General features: G+C 37.3%; 1 protein-coding gene across 12 annotated transcripts in view; it reads left to right on the top strand.

Moving 5' to 3' along the window:
* SYNRG (synergin gamma) overlaps nucleotides 1-17,076 on the top strand; it is an 87,486-nt gene that overhangs the window by 5,199 nt on the left and 65,211 nt on the right. For 10 of the 12 annotated variants that reach the window (XM_024757738.1, XM_024757737.1, XM_024757734.1 and 7 more), the window contains exons 2-3: nucleotides 1,398-1,438; nucleotides 5,478-5,599. In XM_024757738.1, the coding sequence (XP_024613506.1) occupies nucleotides 1,398-1,438; nucleotides 5,478-5,599 (163 nt within the window). The remainder of the gene's footprint in view (nucleotides 1-1,397; nucleotides 1,439-5,477; nucleotides 5,600-17,076) is intronic. The other 2 variants (XM_024757731.1, XM_024757727.1) reach the window with 1 other exon arrangement.

Genomic DNA, 17,076 nt, shown 5'->3' with positions numbered 1-17,076 from the left:
AAAATTCAGAAAATAACAAGTGTTGGTGAGGATGTGGAGAGATTGGAACCCTGGTGCATTGCTAGTGGGAATGTAAAATGGCGTAGCTGCTGTTCAAAACAGTTTGACGGTTTTTCAAAAAGTAATCATAATTACTCTATGACCCAGCAATTCCACTCCTAGTTAGAGACCCAGAAGAACTGAAAGAGGGACGCAAACAAATACTTGTACACCAGTGTTCATAGCAGTATTACTCACAACACCCAACCCAGCTGTCCATCAACAGATGAATGGATAAGCAAAATGTGGTACATACATACAATGGAATATTATTCAGCCATAAAAAAGAATGAAATTCTCATGTGTGCTACAACATGATGAACCTTGGAAACATTATGCTAAGTGAAATAAGCCAGATACAAAAGGACAAGTATTGTATGATTCCATTTAATATAAGGTAGCTAGAATAGGCAAGTTCATCAAGCCAGAAGGTAGAATAGTGGTTACCAGGGGTTGTGGAGAAAAAGTAATGGGAAGTTATTTTTTAATGGGTACAGAGTTTCTGTTTGTGATGATGAAAAAGTTCTGGAAGTGGATCATGGTGATGGTTGTACAACATTGTAATGCCACTGAACTGTACACTTAAAAATGGTTAAAATGGTAAAATTTTATATTGTGTATATTTTACCACAGTTTAAAAAAAATCTCTGACTTTATACAGTACTCAAAATAAAATCAGACATTTTAAAGGCCCTCTACATTTTGCTTACGTTTTTCAGTCCTATATCTTCTATTCAACCTTAAATCATTTCTCTGAACACACTACAGCTCCGGCCTCTTGAGATTCTGCTCAAGCTATATAGTGTGCCTCTCTTTAAGATTCAGCTCAAGAGATACCTCCAAGAAACTTCCCAAGATATAAACCATAAAATTAATCTTTTTCTTCTCATTTCTGTTAGTATTCTGGCCCTCTCACAGCCCTTAGCACATTCTGTCCTGTGTTAAAGTTATTTGCCTGCATCTGTGTCTTCAGCCAAATTGAGCTCATTCAGGCCTTTCATGTAGTAGGCACCCAATAAATGTTCACTGAATTGAATCTAATCCAGCCCTCTCATTTTATGGATGGGGAGATTGGAATCCAGGGGAGTCACATTGGAATCCAGGGGAGTGACAGAACCAGGACCAGTTTCAAGGTCTCCTGTCTTCTGGCTCAAAAATTTTCTCCCTACACTAACATGCTGACTGTCATGTGTCCTGTGGATGGTCAATCTGTATTGATGGTGGATAATTCAATATTGTACTATGGAAGAGATGCCACGGCCCAGGCTATAATTTTTTACTTTATGTGAAATGTTACATGTTTTATCTGAACTCTTTGCACATAGGAAAGTCCTGATATATTTTTGTTCTGTTTTCAGCTTCATATTTCCAGTTGCAGGTGGAATAAGACCCCCTCAAGGTATGTGAAAGCTTAAGTTTTCAACTTTCATTTTTCACTATTATGTTTCTGAACTTGGGGATTAAGTGGGTAAAAAAGTTCTATTGCTGCCAAATAGAGTAAAATTTTCTTATAGTCTCGAACCTCTATGACAGCTTACTCTTAAAATTTCTCAAAAATTGTGTAATTTGGCAAATAAAAAGGATCATTCCTCATTTCTCCCAAACTTATTTAAGCATTATATTGACAGGTTATTATTTAATCTCAGAGATGAAGGAGACTTTCAAGATAAAAGTATTAAAGAAACAGGTGACAAAGATGAAATGAGTTGTAGTTCTCTGAATGCCATCTTCCTCCTGTCTCTCTTCTAGATTGTTAGCTCCGTGGGGCAGGGGCTATGTCTGCCTTATGCTCGTCAGTATCTCCAGCACCCAGCATGTTGATAGAAAATAATAGGGTCTTTATAGATGCTTGTTGAATGAATAAATGAACCCCTTTAGTTATTTTATACTTATGTTTTCTCTATATGAATTTGGTCTTATTTTAATCATGTACATAAGAGATGACATATTCTGATTCCGTTTAAACTATTTTAAGTCTCAGTTTTATTCCTAGCAGTTTCTCCACTAGGTATATCCCTTCTCTCTTGGTTTCAGACAAGGGCCCACCAATACTGATTCTAGCTTTGTCTTCAAGGAAACAGTAGTGAAGGGATATAATCTTGACTCATGCTTCTGTGTCACTGGAACACAAAACTGATGAAAGAATGTCTGCCCTTCTTTCTGCTCACTTCTCCCACTCCAATGTGCCCCCCTCCTCTCCACAGGCCAAGCTGCTCTGAAAACCAGCCCTGCTCACAAAGCCAGTGTTAACTGGTTATGGTAGACTTGCTAGAGAAACAGAGACTCCTAGGTCACCAGTAGAGATGAATGATAAAGAGCAGCTCAGTAGCAGGTGGTTAGTGTCTCCATTTATAATCAGTGATGGAGGTTGAGTTTCAGGTAAATTTTTCCAAGGGTCAGTTGTATTCTTTTCATTGTGCTCACATTTATGCATTATTTAAGCTATCTGTAATTAGATGTGTCCCAGATTTAGATCAAATGGTTTGAGATCTTTTGTACTTTAGGAGGCATTAGAGAGTTGTGTGTTCATTATTGTGGCTCCTCATTTTGCATTTTTATAAACTTTCAAGTAAAAATCTACATATGGAGCAAAGGAACAGGACAAGAAGAGAGCCCAGAAGGTTGCCTGATATTTTTTCTTCTGGAATTTGGAATTGTTTTCAAGATTTTTTTACAAAGTATGTTAGAGTGAACTTTTTGATCTTTTGAAGGCATTAAATTGTGCAGGGGTTATTTCTGAAAGCATATACAAGGAACAGACAAGAAGAGTAGCTACAAGATCATTGAGTAGGTGAATAGGAGACAGGAGAGAAACAAGACTTGTTTTTTACTGTGTATACTTCTGTGCCATTGAATGTTGTACCAAATCCTTGAGTTACCTGTTCAACTTAAATACACTTAGGAAAATAACTAAAACTGTAGGTCCAAAGGCATAAGAGGGAAAACATCTTACTATGCTATATTCAGTCTGTGTGTTTTTTTTTGGTAAATTTATTTATTTATTTTGGCTGTGTTGGGTCTTTGTTGTTGCGCATGGGCTTTCTCTGGTTGCGGCGAGCAGGAGCTACTCTTCCTTGTAGCGTGTGGGCTTCTCATTGCTGTGGCTTCTTTTGTTACGGAGCACAGGCTCTAGGCACGTGGGCTCAGTAGTTGTGGTTCGCAGGCTCTAGAGCACAGGCTCAATAGTTGTGGTGCGTGGGCTTAGTTGCTCTGAGGCATGTGGGATCTTCCCAGACCAGGGCTCGAACCCGTGTCCCCTGCATTGGCAGGCGGATTCTTAACCATTGCGCCACCAAGGAAGTCCCCAGTCTATGCATTCTAATTCTCCATGACACCTCAAGGCCTTCGCATTTGGTGTTCCTTTGTCTAGAATACTCTAACCAAATATCCTCATGGCTCACTCCCTTCAAGTGCTTGCTTAAATGCCACCCTTTTGGAGAAACCTTTTCTGACTATGAAACAGCAACCACTCCTTTCCCTGGCTCTTCCTTTCCCCCATCCCCACCTGATATCCACTTATTTTTTTCTTTTTTTATTATCTGTCTCCCCCAATTACAGTTAAGTTACATGAGAGCAAAGACCTGGCTTTGTTCAATGTTGTGTCCCTAGAATGGTGCCTGACATGGAGTAGGCCCTCAAATATTTGAAAAAATGATTAATATAAATGAATAGTTTGCCACTAATAAATGTTACCTACAAATGTGGTGTCCATGCTTCTGAAATTAAACTCTGTATGAATAACTTTGAAGGTACACAGAATCCACAAGATAAATATGGTATACTTTACCAGACCTTTAATTTTTTTAATCAAAATTTGATTTTAAAAAGTTCTTATACTAGAACCAACATGGATGTAATATGTTGTACAGTGCAAAATTAGGGTGAAATTTGTGTTCAGGCTATGTAGGGATTTTGTTTTATTCACTGTTGCATACCAGGTATCTAGAACTGTGCCTAAAATGTGGTAGGCATTTCATATTTATTAAATCCCTGAAGGGACGTAATCTTTATTCTCCTGTACTCTTGGGAATACTTCATTGGAAAAGTTTGGGAGGTACTATACTATAAAACATACTTTCGTGATGGTTTTCCTGCCATTGCATTATATACTTTGCATGCTGATAGCTGTTTTGTGGTGTTATATTAATTATTCGTGTAAGGAAAGAGAAGAGGAATATCATTTCTTTGAGCATATTAGGTATTAAACAGTTTCACAGATGTGAAACCGAGGCACAGAAAGAAGTTAGTCAAGTTGCTTAAGGTCCCAAACCTAGCAAGTGACATTTTTAGTTGGCTTCCAGAGTTCATGCTCTTAACTACTTTTGTATTAAAAGTAACTTAATTAGTATTAACTCTTAACTACTAGTAATCTGCTGCTGTATAAAAAATTACCCCAAAACTTAAAGAAAATAAACATTTTACTGTTTTACACTTTGTGTGGGTTAGGTATCTGAGAGTGGCCTCACTAGGTGATTTTGGCTTAGGGCCAAGGAGATTGCATTAAAGATGTCAACTAGGACTGTAGTCATGGGAAGCTTTGATGGGTTTGGTAGATCTGTTTCCCAGATGGCTCACTCACATAGATGGCAAATTCATGCTGCCTTTTGGCAAGAGATTTCAGTTCCTTGCCACATGGATTCTCCATTCCCCCTAGGACTGCTTGAGTATTCTCATGATGTGGCAGTGGGTTTCCCCAACGGGTGATCCAGGAGAGCAAGAAGGAAGCTGCAGTGGTTATTAGGAACCTTGGGGGACTTCCCTGGTGGTCCAGTGGTTAAGACTGCGCTCCCAATGCAGGGGGCCTGGGTTCAATCCCTGGTCGGGGAACTAGATCCCACATGCCGTAACTTAAGAGCCCGCACGCCATAACTTAAGAGCCCGCACGCTGCAACGAAGATCCCACACCTGCATGCTGCAACTGAGACCTGGTGCGGCGCAGCCAAATAAATAAATAAATATGATAAAGAGAGGGAGTCAGGGAGTGAGAAAGAAAAGAAAAAAGAAAGGGAAAGGAAGAAGAACCAGCCTTGGAAGTTACACACCGTCATTTCCACAATATCCTATTGGTTATTCTGGTCTGCCCTATTCAGTATGGGAGGGAAGGACAAGGATATGAATACCAAGAGGCAGAGATTGCTGGGGGCCATCTTGAAGGCCAGTTAGGCCATATTGTGTATTTTTTAAGTATGCACAAAAATTCTGTGGAATAGGTATTATTATCTTCATTTTACAGATGAAGTTTTGTAACTTGCCCAAGATCACATAGCTAAGTAAATGATGGAATTGGAATTCATACTCAAGTCTGTCTCACTCCAGAGCTTGTGCCTTTTCCTCTGTACTGTGCCACCTCCCAAGTAACAAGTCCTTTAGGTGCTTATGGTTTTAAGAAAATAAACTGTAAAACACATTGACCTTAGTGATATCTTTATGTTTTTCAGCAGGTCTGATGCCGATGCAGCAACAAGGATTTCCTATGGTCTCCGTCATGCAGCCTAATGTGCAAGGCATGATAGGAATGAATTACAGCTCTCAAATGTCCCAGGGACCTATTGCTATACAGGTACTTGCCTCTTTAGCCAGTGTTTGCAAAGTTATCATTTGTTGTTAACTGTCTATGTTCTAAGAGCTACATACTAGGAGCTTAATGTTATATTTAGAAATAAGTGTAGTCTGCATCTTAGGTGGCTTCCTTCAAAATAAAATGAATATATGTTTGTAAGAGTGAAAAAAAAAAGATAAATCATTTAAGAAAAATCTGGTGACCTCTATATTTGACTACTGACTTAGAAGAATTATAGAATGGCATCTTGGAAAGTTTAGGGACCTGATGCCATGAAATCACATTGTTAGAAGAACTCTACTGTTCTCATGAAAGGAGCAGTATTGTCGTTTGCAAGGCTTAGATACTGCTTTATATTGAATTGTCTCATCTAATCCCCATAACAATTTTTTAAAGAGGTGATATCTCCATTTTTCTGATGAGGAAACTGAAGTGTTGTGGGGATGCTCACAGAGCATAGCCACGATTTGAACCTGTGTCTTCAGTAGGTCTGTACTTGACTATTTATACATTGAATTCTCTCTTGAGAGCATCAGAGAGCCATTGATTGGTATAAAGCGTGGAATGACGCAATCAGAATTGTGTTTCAAAAAGATCATTCTGACTGCTGATTGGAGAGTGATTAGAAGGAGAGGGGAGAGCGAAAGTGGATGTAAGGAGAATCATTAAGAGGCTGTTGTAGTGAGAGCAGGTGAGATGTTGGCTTAACTTAGGGTGGTAGCAGGTGGGTGCAGAGATGGATGTTTTTGAGAACTTCTTAGGAAATAAAATGAAGAGAACTTGATGAAGGATTGGATGTTGAAAATAAGGAGAAGGTGGTATCACATTGATTCCCCGTTTTCTGCATGAGCCACTGACTGGTCATTTATTAATAAAAGAAACACCAGAAGAGATTGTTTGCTGGAACATAATTGTTGATTTTTAAGGACCCATGAAATATTCAAGTGGGGCTGTCCAGAGACAATCAGTTGACCTGGCACTCAAGATTTTTCACTCTCGGTTGAAAATTATAGATTTGGGAATCATGCACACATAGAAGGTAATTGATGCCATAGGGGTGAACTAGAACATCCAAGAACCCTATAGATGGAGAAAATAGTCCAGGATAGAGCCTTCAGAATTTCAGTGTTTAAATCTAAGGGAGTGAGTTGCAAACGGAGGAGATTGAAGAGGAACAGCCACAGAAGGTGGTGGGGTTGCGGGGTGGGGGGATTAAAGAAAAAAAACATGGGTGTCAGACAGACCTAAGTTCAAAGCCCAGCTTTGCCACTTACCTGTAAAACGCGGATTTAATAATAACTTGCCTGTACGGTTATAGAAAGGATTGAAAAAGGAATTATATAAAGCACTTGGAATTGTACCTGGCACACAGTGAGCAGGAAGTGACAAGAATTTTTTATTTCTTATATTATTAATATCAGGAATGATCTTTCCAGTGGCATGACACTATTTCATGTTGTTTTTAATATTTGTCTGTGTTTCCATGCTTTCATTGGCTCACAAGCCCCATTTCTGTCTAAAACATTCTTTCTTGAATAATGGTAATAAGCAGTAATAATAATAATGACCACCATTTGTTGTTTACCTGTGCTGTATTCATTGTGTGCATTATATCATTCAGTCCTCATAACAACTCTATAGGTAATATTTTTATTCCCATTTTATAGATAAGGAAACTGCAGTCAGAGAGATTCAGTGCCCTGTTCAGTGTCATACAGCTTGTTTCAGAATAGAGACTGAAAGCAAAGCTATCTTACATTTTGGAGCCTGAGTTCTTAATTACCAGTGTTTCCCAGCCTTTAGTCATTTGAGTATCACCTTCATGATTTCTGCCATGTATTATTTAATTAATAGTTTTAATTGGTTAGGTTTGCAGCAGATTCTTAAAGGAATCTTTTCTTGTTAAGTAAATAGAAAACCTCATTTGTTATAAACAGGGTAACCAAAAAATAAATATGATGAATCAAAACAATATTACAAAATTCTAGCTAGGTACTGTTACTTTTTGGAGTTTATAAGCCTCATGTTTACTTTCTCTTTGTTTAAAAAACAAAAAGTAAATTATGTCTACAGTTTACCCACAAATGGTTCAGCAGAAGAAAAAAAGAGTGTATGTATGTGTAGAAACAGAGAGCAGGGACTTCCCTGGTGGTCCAGTGGATAAGACTCCATGCTCCCTATGCAGAGGGCCTGAGTTCAATCGCTGGTCCGGGAACTAGATCCCACATCCCGCAACTAAAGATCCCGCGTGCTGCAACTAAGACCTGACGCAGCCAAATAAATAAATATTAAAACAAACAAGTATTAAAAAAAAAAAACCCAGAACAAATAGGGCAAAATGTTAATATTATACTGTTCTTCCAGGGATTCCCTGATGGTCCAGTGGTTAAGAGTCTGTGTTTTCACTGCCGAGGGTGCGAGTTCAATCCCTGGTCAGGGAACTAAGATCCTGCAAGCCCCTAGGCACAGCCAAAAAACTTAAAAATAAAACAAAACAATATATATTATACTGTTCTTCCAAATTTTCTGTAAATTTTATATTTTAAAAAAGGGAGAATTTAGGTAAAAATTAATAACACTTAAAACGAGACATAAATGGGAATCTGAATGAGAGTTGCAGGGGAACTGAAGAGAATTTTCCTGCTAGCATGCTGAGCTTGTGTCCTTGCGTAGCTGGTCATGATCATAGATAGTGTAAATTAAAGCAAATAAGGTTGTTTTGTTTTGCTTTTGTTTTGGTTTTAGAATTGGTGAGTGAAATTGATAGTATCATGATTTAATTAATAAGTACAGCCTAAGGAATGGGCTTTATCCACATTGGTAAATTGTCTTCTTCAGCCATGATACCCATTTAAACTAACTAAACTGAATCCAGGAGTCAGATCTTTGGCTGAATCCAGAGTGTTATATTATTGAAAAAAAAAGAAAAAAATCAGTCACAAATAAACCAGAACAAAAGGATTTTGTACTGTTAATATTTTAAATGCCATATATTTCATTTTTACCTAATTATTTAAAACTTTCTATTCCTGCATGTTTTATATATATATTAATATAATAGCACATGTATATAAATTATAAATAATGGGAGTTAGCAATCAGAATTTAAGTTTAAACCATTGTCATGTCAAAGTCATTTAAGCAAATAAAGCTTCTATGTTGTATGTAAAGATTTAGGAAAACTTCCAAATCATTCTTTATTCACCTCCAGTAAGAAGAAAATAGGAATAAATTGAGCTTTTGTAGGTTTTAAGTCCAAGTTACTCAGCTTTCACTAGGTTATGCTACAGAAACAAAAATCCCCAAGTCTCAGTGACTTACAGAAACAGATTTCTCATTTATGATACGTGTCCTTTATGAGTTAGCTGGTTCAGCTGCATGTTCTCTTTATTGTGAGACCCTTACCAAGGACATCCCAGAGATGGCCAAACCCTGTGATGTCTTTTAAAGCTTTCTCTCAGAGGCAGGATTTATCAATCACTTCTCACAAAGTAGTATGACTCAAAAACATCATTAGGAGAGTATACCAGGAGGAATGCACACCACATAAGGATGTGTCATCTTATAGTAAGGGCAGCAAGTGAATGGAAACAATCTACCAAAGAATGCCATGTGTTTCTAACTAAGATTTAGTAAACTTACCACTGAATCTTAACAACTGATACAGTTTTTAGGGGGGCGGGGGCTTGTGGGATCTTAGTTCCCTGACCAGAGATTGAACCCGTGCCCACAGCAATGAAAGCACAAAGTCCTAACCACTGGACCGCCAGGGAATGCCCACAATTTAAAAATCATTAATTTTCACATTAAACATTGTTTTATAACTTGCCTAATTATCTAAAAAAAATTTTTAAAGAGTTTGAAACAACCAAAAACAATAAGGATCTCTAACATGCAGAAAAACAATAAGAAAGTGAACTACCAGATTTGATGTCACCCAAATAATTTCCCTGAGTATCAGGAGTTTAGGATTAATGGTTCTAAAGTAAAGAAGCCAAAATCTTTTTCTTTAACCTTTATTCTTGCTGACAGGCATTATACTGCTTGGAAGCTGCTCACTGTTCTTAAAGGAGAAACTCATTCAGATCTTATTTTTCTCCCTCAAACTTAATAACCTTAACCAACCACAGACATGTATGAGGAATACCCATTATGTTTGAAGGGTGCACTTTCAGATAAAAGTCAAAGGTGAAAATTAGTCTTGGTTGCTGCATAGCCCTCCACTCCCCCAAACTCAGAACACACTTCACAAGATTTAGAATAAATTTTAAAGTTATTATTCAAAATATTTCAAGTATATAGGGAAGAATAGACTATATGATGAACATGTGTGAGCCAGTTGCACAGCTTTATCAAAACACTTTTTGTTAAACTTTTAATTTTGAGGTAAATGTCTGTACACATGTACATAAGAAATAATACAAAGAGATCCTTTCCCTGTTTCCCCCAGTGGTAACAAGTTGCAGAACTACAGTATAATATCACAGCCGGGATGTTGGCATTGATACAGTCAAGATACAGAACATTCCCATCACCCCAGGGATCTCCTCATGTTGACATTTTACAGCAAAATTCATCTCCCTCCCACTTCATACCCCCCAACCCTTGTCAATCACTAATATGTTTCCCATTTCTATAATTATGTGATTTCAACAATGTTACCTAAATTGAATCACTAGCCTTTTGAGATTGGCTTTTTTTTTTTTTTGCTCTGCATAATTCTCTTGAAATTCATCCAGGTTGTTGCATGTACTTCATTTTTATTGCTGAGTAATATTCCATTATTGTGTATACTACTGTCTAACCATTTACCCATTGAAGGACGTCTGGGCTGTTTTTTACTTTTTAGCTATGACAAATAGAGGGTTTTGCGTGAACATAAGGCTTCATTTCTCTGGGATTAACGCCCAGGAGTGTGGGGTGGCATGGTATTTGGATGTTTAGTTTTTACAGAAACTATTTTCTAGAGTGGTTGTACCCTTTTACATTCTCACCAGCAATATATGAGTGATCCAGTTTCTCTGCATCCTTGCTAGCATTTGGTGTTGTTATTTTTTATTTTAGCCATTCTGATAGGTGTGTTGTGATATTTCATGATTTTAATTTGCATTTCCCCAATGACTAATGTCAAAAGAAAATTCAAGGAGCTTTACTTGATATGGGTATTTTATTGGGCAAGAAACAAAGTATTCCCCAACAGGGAGACCTCAAACCTGCAAGTGCTTTCAGCAGTTACAGTTCATTAGAAACATGAAGGAGTACATTGTGTTCTACTGTGATTATTTTCTAGAAACTTACTTTCCTTTTCATTGCTAAGCTTACTTGTTTGTAGCTGATTAGCTAGGAAACTGTAAGGTCACATTGACATGAAGAAAGCTTAGGTTTTGTTTAAAGTCAGAGTCAGCATTTGGGGGAACTCAGGACAGTGTTACATTTTGGTTACTGTGAGCCTTTGGTATAGGGGTATATTCAAAGTGCAGCCTCCATATTGGTTTCTCTTTAACACTAACGATGCTGGACATCTTTTCATGTGCTTATTTGCCATGGTTACATTCTCTTCAGCGAAATGTCCCTTCCTGTCTTCTGTCCATTTTCTTGTTGGATTTTTTTATTTTACTGTTGAGTTGTACATATTTTCTCCCAGTCGGTAGCTTGTTGTCTTAGTCTGTTCAGGCTGCTGTAACAAAATACCAGAGATTGGGTAGCTTATAAACAACATAAGTTTATTTTTCACAGTTCTAGAGGCTGGAAGTCCCAAGATCAGAGTGCCAGCATAGTCGGGTGAGGACCCTCTTCCAGGTCACAGACTTTTAGTTGTATCCTCCCAGGGGGGAAGGGACTAGGGAGCTCTGTGGGATCTGTTTTTAAGAGCACTAATCCCATTCATGAGGCTTTGTCTCTCACGACCTAATCACTTCCCAAAGGCCCCACCTACTAATACCATCACCTTTGGGGGTTAGAATTTCAGCATATGAGTTAGGGGGAGACACAAACATTCAGACCATAGCACTTGTCTTTTCATCCTCTTAACAAGGTCCTTCTCAGAGAAAAAAATTTTAATTTTAATGAAATCCAATTTATCAGTTTTTCACTTGATAAAACATGCATTGCTGTAAGTCTGAGAATTCTTTACCTTGCCCTAGATCCTGAAGATTTTTCTCATATTTTTTTGTTTTCTAAAAGTTTTACATTTAAGTCCTTGATCCATTCTGAGTTAGTTTTTGTACAAGGTATGAAACTTTGGTTGGGGTTTATTTTTTGGCCGATGGATGTCCAGTTGATCCAGTACCATTTGTTGAAAAGGCTGTCCTTCCTCCATCAGAGTGCTTTTGTATTTTTGTCAAAATCAGTTAGGCATGTTTATGTGAGTGTTCTTCTGGGTTCTCTGTTCTGTTCCATTGACTTATGTGTCTACTAGTCTTGATTACAGTAGCTATGTAAGATTGATTCCTCCCGTGTTTTCTCCAACTTTATTGCAGTAAAATACACATGACATAAAGTTTACCACCTTAACCATTTTTAAATATACAGCTCAGCGGCATTAAATTCAGTCACGTTGTGCAGCCATTGCCACCATCCATCCTCATAACTCTTTTCATCTTGTAAATCTGAAACTCTGCACCTATTGTACAGTAACTCCCCATTTTTCCCTCCTTTCAGCCCCATGCATCCACCATTATATACTTTAGGTCTTTATGTTTTTTGGGTTTCGGGGTTTTTTTTTTTTGCCACACTGCACGGCATGTGGGATCCTAGTTCCCTGACCAGGGATCACACCTGCGCCCCCTGCACTGGAAGCACTTTGTCTTAACCACTGAACTGCCAGGGAAGTCCGTAGGTCTTTATAATTTTGATTACTCTAAGTACGTCATGTAAGTAGAATCATACAGTATTTGTCTTTTTGTGACTGGTTTATTTTCACTTAGCATAATGTGCTCAAGGTTTATCCATATTGTAGCATATTGCAGAATTTCCTTCCTTTTTAAGACTAACATTCCATTGTATGTATATATGACACTTTGCTTATCCATTCATTGGTCTTTGGACACTTGGGTTGAGTCCATGTTTTAGCTATTGTGAGTAATACTGCTATGAACACGGGTGTACAAATAGCTCCTTTAGACTCTGCTCTCAATTCTTTTGGGTATATACTCAGAAATGGAATTGCTGGGTCACATGGTAATTCTATTTTAATTTTTTGAGGAACCTCCATACTGTTTTCCACAGCAACTGTACCATTTTATTCCCACTAACAATATAAAAGAGTTCCAATTTTTCCACATCCTCGCCAACACTTATTTTCTGTTTTTTGATAGGAGCCATCCTAATGGTTGTGAGGTGGTATCTCATTATAGTTTTGATTTGCATTTCCCTAATGATTATTGATGTTGAGTATCTTTTCATGTGCTTATTGGCCATTTGTATATCTTTGGAGAAATGTCTGTTCAGTTCCTTTGTCCTTTTTTTTTTTTTTAATTTATTTTATTTATTTATTTTTGTTTGCGTTGGGTCTTCATTGCTGCACGCAAGCTTTCTCTAGTTGTGGCGCGCGGGGGCTACTCTTCATTGAGGTGCACAGGCTTCTCATCACGGCGGCTTCTCTTGTTGTGGAGCACAGGCTCTAGGCGCCCAAGCTTCAGTAGTTGTGGCTTGCGAGCTCTAGAGTGCAGGCTCAGTAGTTGTGGCACATGGGCTTAGTTGCTCTGCGGCATGTGGGATCTTCCTGGATTAGGGCTTGAAACCGTGTCCCCTGCATTGGCAGGGGGATTCTTAACCACTGCACCACCAGGGAAGCCCCTTTGCCCATTTTTGAACTGAGATTTTTGTTGTTGAGTTTTAGGAGTTTCCTGTATATTTTGGATATTAACCCCTTATCATATATGTAATGTGTAAATATTATCTCCCATTCTGTGGGCTACCTTTTTACTCTGTGGATTGTGCCTGTTAATATACAGATTTTTTGAATTTTCATGAAGGTCCACCTTGTCTAATTTTTCTTTTGTTGCCTGTGCCTTTGGTGTCATATTCAAGAAAGCATTGCCAAATCCAGTATTGTGAAGTTTCTGTTCTATGTTTTCTACTGAGAGTTTTATTGTTTTAGGTCTGATCCATTTGGAGTTAATTTTTGTATATGGTGTTGGGTAAGGGTCCAATTTTGTTGAAAACTGCCATTTGTTGAAAAGACTGTCGTTTACCCATAGAATGGTCTTGGTACCTTTGTCAGAAATCATTTTGACCCATATATGCAAGGGTTTATTTCAGGGCTTTCTATTCTTTTCCATTGGTCTATATGCCTTTATGCAACTACCATTACTGTTTTGACTACTGTAGTTTTGTAGCAGGAAATCAGGAAGCCTGAGTCCTCCATTTTTCTTGTTTTTCAAGATTGTTTTGGCTATTCAGGGTCCCTTGAGTATGAATTTTATTTTATTTAAAAAAATTTTTTTGAGGACTTGGTATACTGTTTTCTTTCTGTTTTTAATTTATTTTTTCCATATTTTGTTTATTTTTGGCTGTATTGGGTCTTCATTGCTGCCCGTGGGCTTTCTCTAGTTGCGGAGAGCAGGGGCTACTCTTTGTCGTGGTACGTGGGCTTCTTATTGCGGTGGCTTCTCTTGTTGTGGAGCACGGGCTCTAGGCACACGGGCTCAGTAGTTGTGACGCACAGGCTCAGTAGTTGTGGTGCATGGGCTTTGTTGCTCCGCGGCATGTGGGATCTTCCCGAACCAGGGCTTGAACCCGTGTCCCCTCCATTGGCAGGTGGATTCTTAACCACTGCGCCACCAGGGAAGTCCCATTGAGTATGGATTTTAGGATGAGTTTTTCTATTTCTGCAAGAATGTCACCAGTATTTTTATAGGGATTGCTTTTGTAGTTTGCTTTGGGTAATATTGACGTTTTAACAATATTAAGTCTTCCAATCCATGAAGCATGCGTTGTGATTCTATTTATTTATGACTTCTTTCATTTCTTTCAGCAGTTTTTGGTAGTTTTCATTGGATAAATCTTTCACCTTCTTGGTTAAGTTAGTTCCTAAGTTTTTGTTTGTTTGTTTTGTTTTGTTTTAGATGCTATTGTAAATGGAATTGTTTTTGTAATTTCCTTTTTGGATGCTCATTTTTTGTGTACAGAAATGCACATGATTTAAAAACATTATTTTAATGTCAAGTTTTTTCTAGTGGTACATACCTCACTTTCTTAGTGCTTAGGGAGAAATACAATCTGAAAGCTTTATTTTGTTTCCATTTAATATTTGAACAATATATTTCTCTTAAGTTCTAGAACAGTCCATTTTTCATTTAATTTTGAGCATTTTATGCCTTTTTTTTTTGGTGGGAAGATTGTTTCTGCTGACATTCCTTTGCCTCTTTTGGCTCCCACACCCCTATAGTGAGGTTGGCTCATGATTTTTGTGTGTTGACTTTGTATCCTCCCCCTTGCTGAATTAGTTTATTAGTTCTAACAGCTTTTTTGTGGAGTCTTTATGATTTTCTACAAATAAGATCATAATATCTGCAAACAGAGATCATTTTACTTCTTCCTTTATAAGTTGGATGCCTTTTATTCCTTTGTTCCCCTAATTGCTCTGGTTAGAACTTCCACTACTATTTTGAATAGAAGTGGTAAAGTGGGCGTCCCTGCCCTATTTCGTTTTTTTCTTTTTGGCCATGCCACGCAGCATGCAGGATCTTAGTTCCCCAACCAGTGATTGAACCCGTGCCCCCTGCAGTGGAAGCATGTAGTCTTAACCACTGGACCGCCAGGGAAGTCCCCCCTGCCCTATTTCTGATCTTAGAGAAAAAGCTTTCTGTCTTTCACCTTTGAGTATGATGTTCACAGTGGACTTTTCATATATAACCTGTATTGTGTTGAGGTAATTTTTTTCTGTTCCTAGTTTGTTGAGTGTTTTTTGTCATGAAATGTGGTTGTATTTTGTCAAATGCTTTTTCTGCGTCCATTGAAATGAATATGTGGTATTTACATGGATCATTTTTCATATATTGAACCAGTCTTGCACTACAGGAATAAATCCCAATTGGTCATGGTTTATAGTCCTTTTACTATGCTGCTGAATTCTGATTGCTGGTGTTTTGTTGAGGATTTTTGCGTTAGTGTTCATGAGGGATATTGATCTGTAGTTTCTTTTCTTGTAGTGTCTTTGTTTGGCTTTGGTACCAGGGTTATGCTGGCCTTAGCATAACCTCTCTCCTCTTCAATGTTTTGGAAAAGTTTGAGAAGAATTGCTATTATTTCTTCTTTAAATGTTTGGTATAATTCTCCAGCAGAACCATCAGGGCAGGGCTTTTCTTTGTTGGGAGATTTTCATTACTGGTTCAATCTCATTAGCTATATAGAAGCCTGATTCCTCTCACGTTATTATTTTCAAAATTGTTTTAACTATTCTAAGTTCCTTTGCCTTTCCATAAAATTTTAGAATAATGTTGTCTAGATCTACAAAAGCTCTTGCTGGAGTTTTGGTAGGAATTATATTAAATCTTTATGTCAACTTGAGGGAAATTCACATCTTTAATTTGAAGATTCTTTCAATATATGAACATGATATGTCTCTCCATTTTTTTAGGTCTTCTTTGGTTTCTTCATCAGCATTGTATAGTTTTCAGCATACAAGTCTTGTGAATGTTTTGTTAGATTTACATCTAAGTATTTCATTCTTTTGAGTAATTGTAAATGGCATTATATTGTTTCTGTGTTAATGTGTTCATTGCTAGTATATAGAAATACAAATTGATTTCTGTGTATTTGTCTTGTAACCTGAAACCTTGCTGAACTCACTTATTAGTTCTAGGAATTTTTGTGTAGATTCCTTTCGATTTTCTACTTAAACAGTCATGTCATCCTTTTATCAAATTTTAACCTGCCATATTTGCTTCACATTTTTTAAAAGACTTTAACAATATAGGTATAATTTTCTTTCTCTACTTCCCCAGAGATAGTTATCACTATCATGAATTCACTTTTTATTGTTTCCATATGTATTTTGTACTTTTTTAAAGATATGTTTGAATATTCATGAATGTTATATAATATTTTCTAGGTTTTAAAATTTTACATGTGTTCCCTTTTGCATTTGATTTTTTCATTTAACATCGTTTTTCTCCAAGATTTATCCCAGTTGTGGAATGATGCCAAGTTTGTATATAGCTGCTAGTAGTATTCCATTACATGAATATATATTCTTCTATTGATGGATATTTAAGTTGCTTCCAATTTTTTGCTCTTTGTTTTGGTTTTATTGATTTCTAAGGGTTCATTATATATTCTGGATTCTAACCTTCGTGGTTATTTGTGCTGTCAATATCTCCTTCTAGACTTGGGCTTGCCTTTTAATTTTGTTTGTGGTGTCATGTTTTATAGAAGTTGTCAGATGGATAAATCATTTCTTTTATGGTTTTGAGCTTTTCATGTCTCATCTAAGACATAATCCTAAAAAAAAAAAAAAAAAAAAAAAAAAAAAA

This window comes from Neophocaena asiaeorientalis, unplaced genomic scaffold (genome assembly GCF_003031525.2).
Source record: "Neophocaena asiaeorientalis asiaeorientalis breed wild unplaced genomic scaffold, Neophocaena_asiaeorientalis_V1.1 scaffold327, whole genome shotgun sequence".
Lineage (NCBI taxonomy): Eukaryota > Metazoa > Chordata > Mammalia > Artiodactyla > Phocoenidae > Neophocaena > Neophocaena asiaeorientalis.
Note: the sequence above shows the minus strand (reverse complement) of the source record. Positions and strands in the feature narration are given on the sequence as shown.